The sequence below is a fragment of the Phalangium opilio genome, unplaced genomic scaffold (assembly GCF_054372755.1).
Source record: "Phalangium opilio isolate 3A_F unplaced genomic scaffold, DU_Popi_V2 ptg000014l_1, whole genome shotgun sequence".
Lineage (NCBI taxonomy): Eukaryota > Metazoa > Arthropoda > Arachnida > Opiliones > Phalangiidae > Phalangium > Phalangium opilio.
The window spans coordinates 817,160-836,471 of NW_028324149.1; the positions used below are offsets into that span (position 1 = coordinate 817,160).

General features: G+C 38.2%; 2 protein-coding genes and 1 non-coding gene across 3 annotated transcripts in view; 2 read left to right on the forward strand and 1 right to left on the reverse strand.

The window, feature by feature from the left end:
- LOC149704971 (uncharacterized) overlaps positions 1-19,312 on the forward strand; it is a 209,428-nt gene that overhangs the window by 812 nt on the left and 189,304 nt on the right. The window lies entirely within an intron of this gene.
- LOC149704972 (NPC intracellular cholesterol transporter 2-like) lies at positions 72-9,847 on the reverse strand. Its single transcript, XM_089865108.1, has 4 exons — positions 1,079-9,847; positions 588-689; positions 335-513; positions 72-270 (listed from the first exon to the last, which is right to left on the reverse strand). Exons 1-4 carry the CDS (start codon positions 1,155-1,157, stop codon positions 190-192), a joined length of 441 nt encoding a protein of 146 aa, XP_089721234.1. The 5' UTR covers positions 1,158-9,847; the 3' UTR covers positions 72-189.
- Positions 5,651-5,723, forward strand: TRNAV-CAC (transfer RNA valine (anticodon CAC)). Its single transcript has one exon. It is a non-coding gene; the product is annotated as a tRNA-Val (tRNA).

A 19,312-nucleotide genomic window follows, 5' to 3' on the forward strand; every position in this document is an offset into this window, starting at 1 on the left:
GGCTACTGCCATTATCCCGAATATTATTGTACTGTATATAAATTAAAAAATCCATACAATGAAAGTAAACTTTAAAATATAATATTTATTCAGTCATAAAAAAAATATATTTAAGAATAAATTAAACGTTAGCGAAACATTTTGATAGGAAACACGTAATCAGGTAATTAGCTTAATTAATTAATTAATTTAAACAACTTCGACGGGGGCTTCGAAACAGATGATATCACCCTTGGTTCCTTGAATTCTGATCTTAGCTTGAGTCTTGATCTGTAAAGATACGAAATTAGTTAATATTTAGTAATTAAAATTAAAATAAAAATAAAAGGCTTACGTTGGGGAAAAATGGAAGGATTTTCAAACTGTGCTTGAAGGTGTAAGTCTCTGAGTTCTTCAATGGGCAAGACAATCCGGTGGAAGCGATACAAGCGTCTTCCTTCAAACCGGGGAACTTAACGTTGGTTCCTTCTACGTTAGCGGTGATTCTCAATTTTGGTCTAGCTTCGTCTTGGTCTGTTAAGATTAAATTATAGGTTTATTAACTTATTATTCCGAAGTACGAGTACTTTTTAATTTTAAGTACATACTGGCAACGAAGTCGACTTCGATTTCGGCGGAGTTGCCTTTGGGGATTTGACATGGTTCCGTGGTACAAGGGTTGACTCGAACGGCTTTTACTTCGCCACCTCCTAAGAAGGACAAATCGTTGATATTAAATTTAAATTAAATTATAATGAAAATTGCCCGGAAAAAAAGAAAATATCGGATTTTTAAAATAAAATTTTAATTTTGGCGGAATTTAGGAATATTTTTGCCCAATTATAACTTAAGGGATTTCTTGAATTTCCGAGACTCTAATGTAATTTTAAAGCAATTTTAAACTTTTAAGACTTTAATTATTACTTTTCAAAGCAATTTGTAATTTCCCCAAAAAAACTTAATTATCACTTTAAGAAGGAATTTTTAATTTTATAAAATTTAATTATAATTTTTCGAGATTATTAACTTCCGAGTATATATAAAATTATTCCCAAACTTAAATAACTTATTATTTATAAAAAAAAAACAACATAATTACCGCAAGACTTGAAAGCGATGGACTTTTGTCCAACAGCGGTTCCAATAACGGCGATAAGTACGATGTATCCGTAATTCATCTTGAAGATTGGTTTAAATCTTTAGATTTATTTAGTTGAAAGTAGTAGTTGGTTTGGATTCCAAATGGATCTGTGTCTTTATGAACATTTTCTTTCTCTATTTATACTAAAATGTTTTTACCTCTGATTGCATTACATAGTAGTTGCCCTTACTCGAAACATTGCATCTTTCATAGCTCTATCCTTCACTTTTTTTTAAAAAAGAACTTTAACTAATTTATTGGTCTAGAAACGTATTACAATATTTGTTACGCTTATTCCCGCGTGTAATCTCTCGGCCTTAAGCCAAAAACCATGCCAGTATAGCTGATAATATAAATTTATAAAAATTGGAAAAGGTAATGAAAAAAAATTATCGAATTTTGAGGACGATTTGGAAATTTTTTCAAGGTATTCATAATGATTTAAGCCGGTAGCAAACGCGTTTCTCCGTGTCTTTGCATTGTCAATACTCAATATTACGGTTGTTTTTAAAGGTATAATGAAGTGTTTCAATGTTTTTCCTTCGTTATCGTAATTTTTCTGGCATACGGTGTGACCTCTGACCTCGACTCTCTCTGGCCACGGATGAAAATATTTTTAAAATGAGTTTTTGTTACGACACAGACTTTGGGAATGTTTTAAATGAAAAAAAAAATAATAATAAATATCTCAATTGAACCAAGGAGTAGTGATTGAACGCCATATTTTTCATAAGTCATTTCATATTCCCTTTAGTTAATGCTAAGCCTAAGGGTTTCCCGAAACACTTTCACTGCATAATACCCTTATAAATACCGGTTTGTTTAATATAGGACAAGATTACCCCGTAGTTTTCAGTCTCAAACTGTTAATACGTACTATTCATATAGTATTAAATCCTTAACAAAATTACGCTTAATCCCCTTTATCTCTTTGTTAATCCATTCACCGCGAACGGAACTTGGTCTAACACGTCGTAAAAACCTTCCTTAACAGAATTTTTGGAGGTTAATCTATTGGCATCCTTCAATAATTAATATTTTTTTCACGTCACTAATTCTATGATGAGCTGAGGTTTTTCTTTTTCTTCCATCTTGGGGCTACCGTTATAATTAATTTTGAAGCAAATAAATTTAATTAATATGTTAGAAACGAATGTCAAATAGATAAGTATCGGTTAGAAAACATCCTTCTTTTTATTAATTCCAAGAGAATTTTCAAGATTTTCTGTTAGTTATTAAACTAGGTCAAAGACTGTCAGGAAATGAAATTAAAATAAAAGCAAGATTAGACTAAGTTTATTTGGAAATAAATGAATGTTAATCTTATGAAATTAACTCGTAATCAAAATCGAATTAAAGGAACACCACTGGCGTTTATTATAATTATTACGCATTTTTAATTTTTTAAAAATGTATTTATGCAAATTAAACTTAAGGTTTAAATAATTAATTAATATATTTATAATTTCATAATTCTTGTAATTTTTAGCCACTGACTTCAGACAGACAGGGAAAATCTGGAAATGTTAAAGTCTTTTTGAAATTTAAAAAAATCTATGGCAATCCAAAATTACGCTCCCTTTACAACTGTGTGATTTTGAACACCTGTGATAAAATTAAACAATAGGCCTAACAAAATCAATGCTATATACTTTTACGCGCATTTTCCACGCAGAAGTGTTTGAGTGGCTTGCTTGAAACCAATCAAATTTGAGGTACAAAAACCCTTTAGTGAGACATATGTAGTAGCGACAAAAGGTTTCGAAAGAAATCATTTACTCGTAATCGGTTACTGAATTAGAAAACACCAAATAACGCCTTAAATGTAACGCAAATTCGACCCTTTTTACGAGTGCAACTAAATATAGATACATCTTCTTTTTAACAATGTAGCACTCAATTTCGTTAGAATACAGCTACTTACTGTTAACTAGATTGTGGAAACGGGAAATCTTATTAGAGAAAGAATATGAAATAATTTATAAGAAAGAGCAAAAAGGAGGTTTGCCATTCGGGTAATATTTCTATTCCTAGAAGACGCTTAAAGAAATTGGAAATACAATTATTCCATAGACTTTATTACTTTGGCACGCAGCGCTTCTTTGGGAGAGAAAGAGAGAGAGAGAGAGAGAAAGAGAGAAACAAGACGGCCCAAGGGCTCGTAATAGTAGCCACATCGAACGAGTGAATAGCCCCTCTATACCCTACCCTAAAGAGTGGATAACCCCTCTCTACCTTACCCTGTGAATAGCGTTTAGTTGTCAATGTAAACAAACGAGCATAAAAAAATTTCTCGAACCGGGAGCCTTCCGCGTGTGAAGCGCGTGAGATAACCCCTACACAGCAGATACACATACCAGATGGCATCGTTTGACTGAATCTTATGCGAATTAAAAACTAACTTTAAAAAAATAACTTCCGTACCTTCATTAGACTAAGCTTTATTGGGTACTGACCATCGTTAACGATTCATCTTGCAGGCACTATCATTCAATGCCGCTACCAACTGCGCCACGATACACGATGATGTACTCTCTTTGAACTAATTTAGTTGTCAATTTAAACAAACGAACATAAAAGCATACCTCCGCACCCACGTGGTTTCGAACCCGGGGCCTTCCGTTTGTTAAGCGGGTGGGATAACCACTACACAGCAGATACATATACATGACGGCATCGTTTGACTAAATCTTATGTGAATTAAAAACTAACTAAAAAAACCTTTTGTGTGTGAGCACTATCTTCATTACACAAGACTTCATTGGGTAATGACCATATTCGAAGATTAATCTTTCAGGCACCAGCATTCAATGGCGCTACCAACAGCGCCATGATACACGCTGCTGAAAACTATTTGAGCTAATTTAGTTGTCAATTTGAACTAGAAAGCTTAAAAAACTTCGGCGCACCTACGCGGTATCGAACCCGGGTCTCTCCGGATTTGGGGCGGATGAGACAACCACTCCTCAAGAAAAAAAGGTACCGACCCCATATGGGATACCGACCTAATGAGGTACCGACCCCAATTGGGATACCGACCTCTTGAGGTACCGACCCTAATTGGGATACCGACCCCAATTGGGATATCGACCTCTTGAGGTACCGACCCTAATTGGGATACCGACCCCAATTGGGATACCGACCCTAATTGGGATACCGACCCCAATTGGGATACCGACCTCTGAACTCTCTTTGAGCTAATTTAGTTGTCAATTTTAACAAACGAGCAAAAAAGAATTTCTCCGCACCCACGAGGTCTCGAACCCGGGTCCTTCCGAATGTGAAGCGGATGCGATGACCACTACACAACAAATACATATTCAAATACAAATCGTTTGACTAAATCTTATTTGAATTAAAAACAAACTAAAAAAACCAACTGCGCCACGAAGTCACGATGCTGATCTCCTATTTGAGCTAATTTAGTTGTCAATTTAAACTACCGAGCATAAAAAACTTCGACGCACCTACGTGGTTTCGAACCCGGGTCTATTCGGGTGTGAATCGGATGAGATAACCACTACACAGAAGATACATAACCAAGTGGGCATCTTTTACCTAAATTTTATTTTAAATAAAAGCTAACCATAAAAAAATAACTTCGGTATCTGAGCACGGACACTTTAGACACGACTTCACCGAGTACTGATCCACTGGGGGATACTGACCACTTCGAGTACTGATCCACTGAGGGATACTGACCACTTCGAGTACTGATCCACTGAGGGATACTGACCACTTCGAGCACTGATCCACTGAGGGATACTGACCACTTCGAAGATTGATCTTTTCCGGTACTGGCATTCAGTGGCGCTACCAACTGCGCCACGGTACACGATGTTGAACCCTGTTTGAGCTAATTTAGTTGTCAATTTAAACTAACGAGTATAAAAGAAATTCCTCCGCACCCACGTGGTCTCGAACCCGGGGCCTTCCGCTTGTGAAGCCGGTGAGATAACCACTACACAGCAGATACATATACATGAAGGCATCGTTTGACTAAATCTTATGTGAATTAAAAACTAACTATAAAAAAACTTCTGTGTGTGAGCACTATCTTAATTCTACAGGGCCGGTAGGCCCTTGTAGATATGACTTGATACCGTTTTGTAACGTTAAAGTAATATTCACCCGCTTTTGCTAATTTCCAATGGAGATTAACATAGGTTTTTCGTGATTTTTCCCCACCGATAACTTAAAAACTACAGCGAAGATACTTTTCGGAAATATCTTAAATTAACAATTAAGTATTCAGGGTGTGCTATCAGCCAGTTTGATCAAAACAATTAAGTCTAAGTATGTTAATTTTAGTTAATTACAGAAGTACGGCGTTGACCATCGTGATTGGACATAATAATTAGCTACATCTCTTGGAAAACTCAGTGTTATTACGTATCTGTAGTGTGGTGGTTATCACGTCCGCTTCACACACGGAATGTCCCAGGTTCGAGCCCAGGTGGATACATGTTTTAACCATCGTGATTGGGCGCTTGAATTAGCTAGATCTCTTGGAAAACTCAGTATTACCACGTATCTATGGTGTAGTGGTTATCACGTCCGCTTCACACACGGAATGTCCCAGGTTCGAGCCCAGGTGGATACATGTTTTAACCATCGTGATTGGACATAATAATTAGTTAGATCAATCTGCGTCATTTGACTAAATCTTACTTGAATTAAATACTAACTATAAAAAAATAACTTCGGTATCTGTGCACTGACTTCATTAGATACGACTTCATCGGGTACTGGCCGCTTTCGGTGCTGATCCCACTTGGGATACTGGTCGGTGCTGATCCCACTTGGGATACTGGTCGGTGCTGATCCCACTTGGGATACTGGTCGGTGCTGATCCCACTTGGGATACTGGTCGGTGCTGATCCCACTTGGGATACTGGTCGGTGCTGATCCCACTTGGGATACTGGTCGGTGCTGATCCCACTTGGGATACTGGCCGGTGCTGATCCCACTTGGGATATTGGCCGCTTTCGGTGCTGATCCCACTAGAGATACTGACCGCTTAGGCGGCTGATCCCACTTGGGATACTGACCGATTTGGGTATTGCCCATCTTCCAAGATTGATCTTTTGAGCACTGGCACTCAACGGCGCTACCAACTGCGCCATGATACACGTTGTTGAACCCTCTCTGAGCAAATTTAGTTGTGAATTTAAACTAACGAGCTTAAAAGAATTTCTCCGCACCCACGGGGTCTCGAACCCTGGCCCTTTCGCGTGTCAGGCAGATGAGATAACCGCTATACTACAGACACATGTACAATACTGCATCGTTTGACTAAGTCTTATCTGAATTAAAAACTATCTAAAAAAATAACTTCGGGTACTGATCCTCTGTGAGATACTGACCATCTTTGAATATTAATCTTTGAAGCTCCGTCATTCAACGCCGCTACCAACTGCGCCATGATACACGAAGATGAACCCTCTCTGAGCAAATTTAGTTGAGAATTTAAACTAACGAGCTTAAAAGAATTTCTCCGCACCCACGGGGTCACGAACCCGGGCCCTTTCGCGTGTCAGGCAGATGAGATAACCGCTATACTACAGACACATGTACAATACTGCATCGTTTGACTAAGTCTTATCTGAATTAAAAATTATCTAAAAAATAACTTCGGGTACTGATCCTCTGTGCGATACTGACCATCTTTGAATATTAATCTTTGAAGCTACGTCATTCAACGCCGCTACCAACTGCGCCATGATACACGAAGATGAACCCTCTCTGAGCTAATTTAGTTGTGAATTTAAACTAACGAGATTAAAAATACTTCTCCGCACCCACGGGGTCTCGAACCCGGGCCCTTCCGGGTGTGAAGCGGATGAGATAACCGCTATACAACAAATACGTATGCAATCCTGCATCGTTTGACTAAACCTTATCTGAATTAAAAACTAACTAAAAAAAAACTTCAGGTACTGACACTCTGAGGCAAACTGACCATCTTTGAATATTGATCTTTGTGGCATCGTAATTAAACGGCGCTACTTACTGCGCCACGACACACGGTGTTCAATCCTCTTTAAGCTTATTTAGTTGTGAATTTAAACTAACGAGCTTAAAAGAGCTGCTCCGCACCAACGTGGCTTCGAACCCGGGGCCTTCCGAGTGTGAAGCGGATGAGATAACCGCTATACAACACAAGCACATACAATTCTGCATCGTTTGACTAAATCTTATTTGAATAAAAAACTAACTAAAAAATAACTTCGGTATCTGAGCACGGACTTCATAATACATTGCTTCATCGGGCACTGACCATCTTCGAAGATTGATCATTTAAGTACCGGCACTCAACGGCGCTACCAACTAAGCCATGATACACGGTGTTGAACATTCTTTGAGCTAATTTGTTTGTGAATTTAAACTAACGAGCATAAAAAAATTCATCCAACCCGCGTGGTCTCGAATCCGGTCCCTTCTAGGTGTGAAGCGGATGAGATAACCGCTATACAACAAATATATATACAATTTTGCATCATTTGACTAAATCTTATCTGAATAAAAACTAACTATAAAAAGTAACTACTTTTACTGATCCTCTGTGGGATACTGACCATCTTTGAATATTGATCTTTGAAGCTCCGTCATTCAACGCCGCTACCAACTGCGCCATGATACACGGTGTTAAAGCCGCTTTGAGGTAATTTAGTTGTGAATTTAAACTATCGAGCTTAAAAGAACTTCTCCGCACTCACGAGGTCTCGAACCCGGGCCCTTCCGGGTGTGAAGCGGGTGAGATAACCGCTACACTACTTATACACATACCAATCTGCGTCATTTGACTAAATCTTACTTGAATTAAATACTAACTATAAAAAAATAACTTCGGTATCTGTGCACTGACTTCATTAGACACGACTTCATCGGGTACTGGCCGCTTTCGGTGCTGATCCCACTTGGGATACTGGTCGGTGCTGATCCCACTTGGGATACTGGTCGGTGCTGATCCCACTTGGGATACTGGTCGGTGCTGATCCCACTTGGGATACTGGTCGGTGCTGATCCCACTTGGGATACTGGCCGGTGCTGATCCCACTTGGGATACTGGTCCGTGCTGATCCCACTTGGGATACTGGTCGGTGCTGATCCCACTTGGGATACTGGTCGGTGCTGATCCCACTTGGGATACTGGCCGGTGCTGATCCCACTTGGGATACTGGCCGCTTTCGGTGCTGATCCCACTAGAGATACTGACCGCTTAGGCGGCTGATCCCACTTGGGATACTGACCGATTTGGGTATTGCCCATCTTCCAAGATTGATCTTTTGAGCACTGGCACTCAACGGCGCTACCAACTGCGCCATGATACACGTTGTTGAACCCTCTCTGAGCAAATTTAGTTGTGAATTTAAACTAACGAGCTTAAAAGAATTTCTTCGCACCCACGGGGTCACGAACCCGGGCCCTTTCGCGTGTCAGGCAGATGAGATAACCGCTATACTACAGACACATGTACAATACTGCATCGTTTGACTAAGTCTTATCTGAATTAAAAACTAGTGATCGTACGGGGTGAGATTTTTGTCGGGTCGGGTTCCGGGTCGGGTTGCGAAAAAAAACCCGGAAAATCGGGTCGGGTCGGGGTTTCCTTTTTAATAATATAAATGGAATTAACATATTCTAAAAAATTATACATAGTAGCTATGTACTATGTAATGTAAGGAATTTATTTTCTGTAATTTAGTTCCAAGTTATCACTGCTTTAATGAATCCAATAGTAGGCGATTCTGCCATATCATTGCTATCTGATATAACGTCGTGGAAGGGATTGGGGTAACTAATTGTCCCAGAACAGGTGCGTCTTCCATCTGTAAAGTTTCCAAATTGTCCTTGCCCTTGGCAGTGGCTGAATGGGGTTTCTGGTACTCGTGAAACTCTTCTACCACTTTTTCAATTTTGAAATCAATTGCTCGCAACTTAACACACAATTAATACATTGGCGTTTGACGGACGACCATGAAATTGCCGAAATATATCAGTTTTCTACTGGCTTTCGAAGCCTCGAGACAGAAAAAAATTAAATATTCAAGCTCGCCCTACTCAGATTCGAGTTCCTATCTACTGCAACACAAAGCGCGACCGTAAATAATAACTTACCCTCTACTACGGGCCCACCCCGAATTTTTTTTAACCCGACTTCAAAATTGACTGGCCGGGTCGGGTCGGGTCGGGTTGGAAAAAGCCGGGGATCCCCGACTTCCCGGGTCGGGTTCGGGTTCCCCGTACGATCACTATTAAAAACTATCTAAAAAAATAACTTCGGGTACTGATCCTCTGTGAGATACTGACCATCTTTGAATATTAATCTTTGAAGCTCCGTCATTCAACGCCGCTACCAACTGCGCCGTGATACACGGTGTTAAAGCCGCTTTGAGGTAATTTAGTTGTGAATTTAAACTATCGAGCTTAAAAGAACTTCTCCGCTCTCACGAGGTCTCGAACCCGGGCCCTTCCGGGTGTGAAGCGGGTGAGATAACCGCTACACTACTTATACACATACCAATCTGCGTCATTTGACTAAATCTTACTTGAATTAAATACTAACTATAAAAAAATAACTTCGGTATCTGTGCACTGACTTCATTAGACAAGACTTCATCGGGTACTGGCCGCTTTCGGTGCTGATCCCACTTGGGATACTGGTCGGTGCTGATCCCACTTGGGATACTGCCTGCTTTCGGTGCTGATCCCACTAGAGATTAATCAAAACTGTCTTTGTACACAAAGACGCGAAAAAGTAAGAGATAAGTGTAGAAAATTAATTGTTTGAAGTAACAGATATTCAAATTTTCATTTTTGAAGACGTGATTATAAAACATCAATTATTTGAAAAAATTTCTTATCTTAGTTTTTTTCACCAAAATTCCTTAAGTAATATATTTTATCCTTAAACATGTGCATCATTTTAAAAATAGAAAAGGTATGCATTTTATTTTCTTTTTAAAATTTAGAGTTAGTTTGAATATTCGGGCCTATAAGGTGAATAAAATAGGCAGAAAATTGTTGATAGCAGACAAAATAAAACAAGCATGAAAACTTAACAAAACGTGTTCGTTTATTTTAAAGTTTTCGAGGTTTCAAAAATTGACGTTTTGTATATCTCTCAAAGCTACAGATCCTTTTGACTCTAATAACTACATCACAGTCAAAGGGCGAATGTAATTTTCGGTTCGCAATATTTTCAATTTTGAAATATAAAAATAAATACTTCTAGGGTCAGCTGCCCTAATTTGGAACAGCTCTAATTTGGAACACTTTTTTTAAAATCGTCGTAACTTAAGTTTGAGAGCTTCAAATGAATATTTTAAGGGCTCATTTGGAAGAATGAAACTCCCTCTATCCATAAAACACGGCCTTAAGACTCTATCATAAATTCCAGAGAAGATACAAGCGTAATTAGACAACCTCATATTTTGCATAATTTATTTTTTCCAAAATGAAGGGAAAGTTCTCCCATGGGTCTCGCGAAATAAGCTTTCACGGCCAATGGAAAAAACATAGGCTTACGAAAACGATTCCATTGAAAACTTCGGATCTTTCTCTTCAAATTAAACACTTTAAACGCCAGGTTAGGCCCAAAAAATATTGAGAAAACTCGAATAGAAAATATGTCCTCATTTGCCTAAAATGGAACACCCCGATACACGAAAATTTAATCTATCTTTTTACATCCATAACTAATGTTTTACTCACTAAAGGACAACAAAAAAAACCTTAGAAGATGCGTTGATTCATTACCTGTTTAATACTTTTGGTCCCGTAAGCGTAGATTAAGATGCGGAAAAGATACTGGAATTATTAGCCCAGTATCCAAATTTAGTCATAAACGTGATGCCAATTTTAGCTGATTTAGCATGTTTCGCCTAGTGATATTGGGTTTCAAACACCGTATCATGACTCATTTGATGTAAAATGTAGATTCGACACAGTTACGCCACAAAAACATAACAGTGTAGGTTACTTTGATCTAACTTGGTAATTATTTCATTCGAAATACCGTTAGAGTGCATTTAATTTACAATGTTTAACCGTAGTGAACTGACAGCGCGCCAATTTTTGAAGCTTTAAGCAGATGACACTCAGTGCCCTTTAAAATATATGTACAGGTATAAAATGGCAATCGTTGGTCGCTAGATGGTCGTAGCATCGCTAACAAATTATATTTGCTTATTATTAGTTGCAAAAACTCGGTTATTTTCGTATTTAAATTAGGGTGTTCCAAATTAGGACGGGGCGTTCCAATTTAGGACGGGGGCGTTCCAATTTAGGACGGACCGTTCCAAGTTAGGGCTGAAATAGACCTTTTTTAAAACCCATTTTGTAGGAAAAGTACGCGTCTTAGCAATCTGAAAATGGGTGCAATCGATCGGCAATAGTTCAAACTTATTGTAATGGTCTACTTGTTCACTTCAGTAACTTATTTGTTACTGAAAAATCTGACTTTCCAAAAAGTTTGAGAAAGTGTTCCAAGATAGGGCTACTGACCATAGCTCTATTTTTCAGATATCCGAGTATTTGAACTTCCTCGAAGCAAATGTTTCTCGAATATAAACAGTAGTATCAAGGTAGTTTCTCTGAAATTTTTGTGAAAAAACTAAGATAAGAAATTTTTTAAAATAATTGATGTTTTATAATCACGTCTTCAAAAATGAAAATTTGAATATCTGTTACTTCAAACAATTAATTTTCTACACTTATCTCTTACTTTTTCGCGTCTTCGTGTACAAAGACAGTTTTGATTAATATCTGCCACTTCAGTCTTAATATGAATTAAAACTGTTTAGAAACTAGTATTTTAAAACGTATACTGAAAAGCAGGCGCTCCATTAAGTCTTGTGGTGTTGCGCGTATATTAGTTACCACGTTTGAACTAACAAGGCCCTAACCATCTATTATAGAAGTATTACTCTTGATTGCTTCAACGCCCAGTCCAACTCAAATTGCCTTCTCGTCGTTTTCTCGTGCAAAGCACAGTGGATGCAATAATACAAATAGATTCCGAAGACTTAGGCTAAAAAATTATTACGTAGACCTGTGTACAAAAACAATCTATACACCTGTGCACAAACATATTCCATAGACCTGCGCTGGGTGACCGCATTTCCTAAATTGTATAATTTTTCCTATTTTCGGATGTCTTCCTATTAGTTCCTATAATTTCGATAATTTTCCTATATTTTCCTATTTTTTGAAATTGTAGATATTTTGTGGGCTCTCACTTTTGGTTTTGTTATATATCACCAAAGCTATGGAAGCCTCTAAAAATATTTGTCACGGAAGTCTGTGGTTTTAAAGTTATAGCATATGTTTCTAAGATTACGTTCCATAAGTATGACACTTCCTATATTTCGAAATGTTAGAGACTAAATGAGAGCTAGTTCGAGAACGACGCGAGAATTGACTACACTCGATTTTCTACTCCATCTTCCTATTTAGTCTGTACTAAGCCTTTGACAGGGCCTCATCAGGCGTCGCTTTACGAGAATCTATGACGTTTCATTTACGTCACTTCGAGACAAGCTCTCAGGTTCCAGTGACAAATTTATGTAACATATCTTACGAACTTATGGTTATAATTAAACCGAAGCTCCTTTGTAAATCTTGTCTTATTACTTTCAAAGCATTTGCAACCTATATTTTGCTATTTTTTCAAGAGTAGTTCTCTTGTCTTTTCCTGTTTTTTTAATTATACATCTATATCTATATAAATCAAAGTCCTGACTGATAATCATCGCCCAACCCAAACCGCTAGCCCCAGAAGGCTGAAAATTTGGAGGAACGTTACTCGTAAGTAGTAGGCGCGTACTAAGAAAGATTTTTCCAATCCGCCCCCATCTTCATAAATGGCGCCCAGAAATGTAACAAATCTTCTCTTTGTAAGAAAGTCCGTGAGTTTCAACCGAATTCACAAATATTTAGTACACTGGATTCCTTTAACCTATAGACGGGCTATATGGTCTTTCGGGATCGATTTGTTGCCATATTTTAAATGGCGGCCAGATATTTAAAAACCTTTCTTTATAGAATGTCTGCGTGTAAAGTAATAAAAAATGTTTCGACGAGCTGATGGGCGAAGCCGAGTGCCTTCGCTCCTAGGATGCTACAAAAATATTAGTCGAATCAGTAAAATGTACCCATACTTGATGGAAGTTCTTACTAGACTCAAGCGATGCCGCGGGTAACAGCTAGTCTCCTATAATTTCCTGTAAATCAATTGTAAATTTCCTATTTTCCTATAACTATTACAAGGTTATTTGTGGTCACCCTGAGTGCGCAAACATATTTCGTAGATAACATAGACTTGTGAAAACACATGTCATATAATTGTGTACAAACAGATCCCGTAGACTTGTGCACAAACAGATCCCTTAGAATTGTGCACAAACAGATCCCTTAGAATTGAGCACAAACTGATGTCATAGATTTGTTTCCATAAAGATTCCATAACCATTCCACGGACTAGTGCACAAACAGAAGTCTTAGACTTGTTTACAAACAGAATTCATAGACCTGTTTCCATAAAGATTCCATAACCATTTGCACAAAACAATTTCATACCCAATTGCACGAAACGATTCCATACCCATTTGCACAAAACGATTTCATAGACCTGTGCACAAAAATATTCCATAGACCTGTGCCCAAAGAGATTCCATAAAACTGTGCACAAAAGATTCCCTAGACCTGTGCTCAAAAAAAAAGCCGTAGGCCTGTGCACAAACAGATGCCGTAGACCTGTAAAAAAACAGATTCCTTAAACCTGTGCACAAACAGATGCCGTAGGCCTGTGTACAAACAGATTCCGGAGATCTGTGCACAGATTCCGTAGCCATGTGCACAAAAAAATTGCGTAGACTTGTACACAAGTGGAAGTCACAGGCTTGTGCACAACAGATGTCATAGACATGTTCAAACCAGATTCCATAGTTTTGTGCACAAACAGAAGTCATAGACATGTGCACAAAACATTCTATAGACTTGTGCACGCCAAGTTTCCATAGACCTGTGAACAAAAGATTTCATGGAGATGTAACCATTGCACAGAAATATTCCCTAGACCTGCGCACAAAATATTTCATAAAACTGTGCTGTGCACAAAAAGATTCCATTGACCTATGCACAAAATATTCTATTGGCTTTTGTATAAACATGTGACATAGACATGTGTACAAAAATATTCCATGGACCTGTGCACAAAAACATGCCTTGGACCTGTTCAGAAACATTCCATACCCCTATATGCTCAAAAATATTCCACACCCATTTGCACAAACATTTTCCGTAGACCCGTGCACAAACAGATACCGTAGACTAGCGCATAAACAGATTCCATAGATTTGCGCACAAATATATTACGTAGACTCGTGCACAAATAGATTCCACAGACTTTATCACAAACAGAAGTCACACGGTTTTGCACAATCCGATGTTATAGACTTGTGCACAAACAGATGTCATATGCTTGTGTAAAAAACTGATTTCATAGACTTCCTCAAAAAGAGATGTCATCGACATTTGCACAAGAGATTCCGTAGACTTGTGCACATAAAGATTCTTCAGACTTGTGCACAAACATATTTTGTAGACCTGTAAACACAGATACCTTAGACTTGTGCATAAATAGATGTCAAATATTTGTGCAAAAACACATACCTTAGACCTTTGCACAATCATATGTCCTAGACCGGTGTACAAAACATTCTATAGATTTGTGCACAATCATATGTCCTAGACCGGTGTACAAAACATTCTATAGATTTGTGCACAAACATGATTCATATACCTGTACACAAAATTATTCCACGGACTTCTGCACAAAAACATTCCATATACCTGTACACAAAAATAATCCATGGACCTCTGCACAAAAACATTCCATATCCCTATACTCAAAAATGTTCCTTACACATTTGCACAAAAATATCACGTTCACCTGTGCACAAAACTTTCACGTACACCTGTGCACAAAAATATTCGGTATCCATTTTCACAAAAATATTCCGTACACCTGTTCACAAAAATATTCCAAATCCATTTTCACCATAATATTCCATACACCTATGCACAAAAATATTCCGTACACGTGTGAACAAAAACAGTTCGTACACCTGTGCACAAAAATATTTCGTACAATTGTGCATAAAAATATTCCGTACACCTGTTCACAAAAATATTCCAAATCCATTTTCACCATAATATTCCATACACCTATGCACAAAAATATTCCGTACACGTGTGAACAAAAACAGTTCGTACACCTGTGCACAAAAATATTTCGTACAATTGTGCATAAAAATATTCCGTACACCAATGCATAAAAATATTTCGTACACTTGTGCACAAATAGAATCACAGGCTTGTGCACAAAGAAATGTCGCAGACTCGCGCAAAAAGAGATGTTATAGACATGTGCACATCAGATTCCATAGAGTTATGCACAAACATTTTCAATGCCCCTATGCTCAAACAGATTTCAAACCCTTATGCTCAAAAAGATTCCATACCCATTTGCACAAAAATAATACGTAGACCCGTGCTCAAAAATATTCCGTAGACCTTTGCTCAGACAGACGTCACTCGCGTGTGCACAAACAGATGTCATAGACTTGTGAATAAACAGATGTTATAGACTTGTGCACAAAGAGATGTTATAGACTTGTTCACACAAAGGTGTTATAGACTTGTTCACAAGCAGGTGTTATAGAATTGATCACAAAAAGGTGTTATAGACTTGTTCACAAACAGATGGAATAGACTTGTGCACAAACAGATGGAATAGACTTCTGCACAAACAGATGTTTTAGACTTGTACACAAACAGATGTTTTAGGCTTGTGTACAAACAGATGTTTTAGACTTGAGCATAAACAAATGTTATTGACTTGCGCAAAAAGAGATGTCATAGAAATGAGCAAATCATATTCCATAGACCTGTGCACAAACAGAGGTCGTAGACCTGTGAACAAACAGAAGTCGTAGACCTGTGCACAAACAGAAGTCGTAGACCTGTGCAAATAAAGATTTTTCACTTGGACACATAAAGATTCTTCAGACTTGTGTGTGCACATAATGATTCTTCAGACTTATGTGCACATAAAGATTCTTCAGACTTGTGTGCACATAAAGATTCTTCAGACTTGTGTGCACATAGATTCTTCACACTTGTGTGCACATAGATTCTTCACACTTGTGTGCACATAAAGATTTTTCAGACTTGTGTGCACATAATGATTCTTCAGACTTGTGTGCACATAAGACTCTTCAGACTTGTGTGCACATAAAGATTCTTCAGACTTGTGTGCACATAAAGATTCTTCAAACTTGTGCACATAAATATACCATAGACCCATGATCAAAAATACCATAGACCTGTGCACAGAAGATTCCATACTCCTATACTCAAAAGGATTCCATGCAGATTTGCACAAAAACATTCCGTAGACCTGTGTAAAACAATATTCCATAGGCCTGTGTAAAACAATATTCCATAGGCCTGTGTAAAACAATATTCCAGAGGCCTGTGTAAAACAATATTCCATAGGCCTGTGCACGAAATGATTGCATAGGCCTCTGCAGAAAGAGATTTTATACTCCTTTGCACAAAAATATTCTGTAGGTCTGCGCTTAAACAGATTCCGTAGACTTGTACACAAGCAGACTCGTGTAAAAATTTAATTACCTATATTTGGTAATTATCTTTAATTGCTTATTTTGTTTAATTATCTTTAATTGCTTATTTTGTTTAATTATCTTTAATTGCTTAATTTGTTTAATTAAGTTTAATCTGTACTTCGCACCTAAATTAGTTGGACGCGCAATAGTTATAATGACAATTAAGCTAGCTAATTGCCCTACCAATTTGATTATCCGCAGTAAAACGACGTATGTCCTAGAATGACTTTCTTTATTACTTAACCCAAGCAAAAAAGTCTTAAGTTCCACAGTTTAAAGGTAAACCACGTAATTCGGAGCAGGTACTTAAAACTATTAAAAACAATACTTAAACTTTGCTTTTCTTAATGAAACAAAATTGGCGCCCACTTTAAAAATGGGGCTTTCATTTAAGACCGTTTTCAAATCTATCAAACGTATAGTTATTTTTGTAGGGGTAGTTACAAAATGGGTAAGTTTGGAAAATTTCCCATGTTATTTCTATGGAGATTCTCTAGTTTTTCGCCAAAATCTGTGATTAATTTTATGGAAATGAAAACCACCCTTAGCAACTTTATGCTTTATAAAATAAAATATTAGGTGGATCATCTTGAAATTTTTACCACATATTAAGGGCCCGGATTTTAGTTCAGTAGAAAAATTTCGAAACAATAAACTTAATACGAAAAAAGTTAAAACCAATCCAAAAACCTTCCTTATACATTAAAGCCGTCATCAGGCCTTATCTATAGAATACTAACCGCTTAGGCGGCTGATCCCACTTAGGATACTGACCGATTTGGGTATTGCCCATCTTCCAAGATTGATCTTTTAAGCACTGGCACTCAACGGCGCTACCAACTGCGCCATGATACACGCTGTTGAACCCTCTCTGAGCAAATTTAGTTGTGAATTTAAACTAACGAGCTTAAAAGAATTTCTTCGCACCCACGGGGTCACGAACCCGGGCCCTTCCGCGTGTCAGGCAGATGAGATAACCGCTATACCACAGACACATGTACAAAACTGCATCGTTTGACTAAGTCTTATCTGAATTAAAAACTATCTAAAAAAATAACTTCGGGTACTGATCCTCTGTGAGATACTGACCATCTTTGAATATTAATCTTTGAAGCTCCGTCATTCAACGCCGCTACCGACTGCGCCATGATACACGAAGATGAACCCTCTCTGAGCTAATTTAGTTGTGAATTTAAACTAACGAGATTAAAAATACTTCTCCGCACCCACGGGGTCTCGAACCCGGGCCCTTCCGGGTGTGAAGCGGATGAGATAACCGCTATACAACAAATACGTATGCAATCCTGCATCGTTTGACTAAACCTTATCTGAATTAAAAACTAACTAAAAAAAAACTTCAGGTACTGACACTCTGAGGCAAACTGACCATCTTTGAATATTGATCTTTGTGGCATCGTAATTAAACGGCGCTACTTACTGCGCCACGACACACGGTGTTCAATCCTCTTTAAGCTTATTTAGTTGTGAATTTAAACTAACGAGCTTAAAAGAGCTGCTCCGCACCAACGTGGCTTCGAACCCGGGGCCTTCCGAGTGTGAAGCGGATGAGATAACCGCTATACAACACAAGCACATACAATTCTGCATCGTTTGACTAAATCTTATTTGAATAAAAAACTAACTAAAAAATAACTTCGGTATCTGAGCACGGACTTCATAATACATTGCTTCATCGGGCACTGACCATCTTCGAAGATTGATCATTTAAGTACCGGCACTCAACGGCGCTACCAACTAAGCCATGATACACGGTGTTGAACATTCTTTGAGCTAATTTGTTTGTGAATTTAAACTAACGAGCATAAAAAATTCATCCAACCCGCGTGGTCTCGAATCCGGTCCCTTCTAGGTGTGAAGCGGATGAGATAACCGCTATACAACAAATATATATACAATTCTGCATCATTTGACTAAATCTTATCTGAATAAAAACTAAATATAAAAAGTAACTACTTTTACTGATCCTCTGTGGGATACTGACCATCTTTGAATATTGATCTTTGAAGCTCCGTCATTCAACGCCGCTACCAACTGCGCCATGATACACGGTGTTAAAGCCGCTTTGAGGTAATTTAGTTGTGAATTTAAACTATCGAGCTTAAAAGAACTTCTCCGCACTCACGAGGTCTCGAACCCGGGCCCTTCCGGGTGTGAAGCGGGTGAGATAACCGCTACACTACTTATACACATACCAATCTGCGTCATTTGACTAAATCTTACTTGAATTAAATACTAACTATAAAAAAATAACTTCGGTATCTGTGCACTGACTTCATTAGACACGACTTCATCGGGTACTGGCCGCTTTCGGTGCTGATCCCACTTGGGATACTGGTCGGTGCTGATCCCACTTGGGATACTGGCCGGTGCTGATCCCACTTGGGATACTGGTCCGTGCTGATCCCACTTGGGATACTGGTCGGTGCTGATCCCACTTGGGATACTGGTCGGTGCTGATCACACTTGGGATACTGGT

What these genes read in the sequence shown, in the direction of transcription:
- LOC149704972 (XM_089865108.1), bottom strand. Translation starts at nt 1,157, where the DNA reads ATGAATTACGGATACATCGTACTTATCGCCGTTATTGGAACCGCTGTT. An exon ending in CATCGCTTTCAAGTCTTGCG is followed by an intron (nt 690 to 1,078) that starts GTAATTATGTTG and finishes TGTCCTTCTTAG; the next exon opens with GAGGTGGCGAAGTAAAAGCC. An exon ending in CGAAGTCGACTTCGTTGCCA is followed by an intron (nt 514 to 587) that starts GTATGTACTTAA and finishes TAATCTTAACAG; the next exon opens with ACCAAGACGAAGCTAGACCA.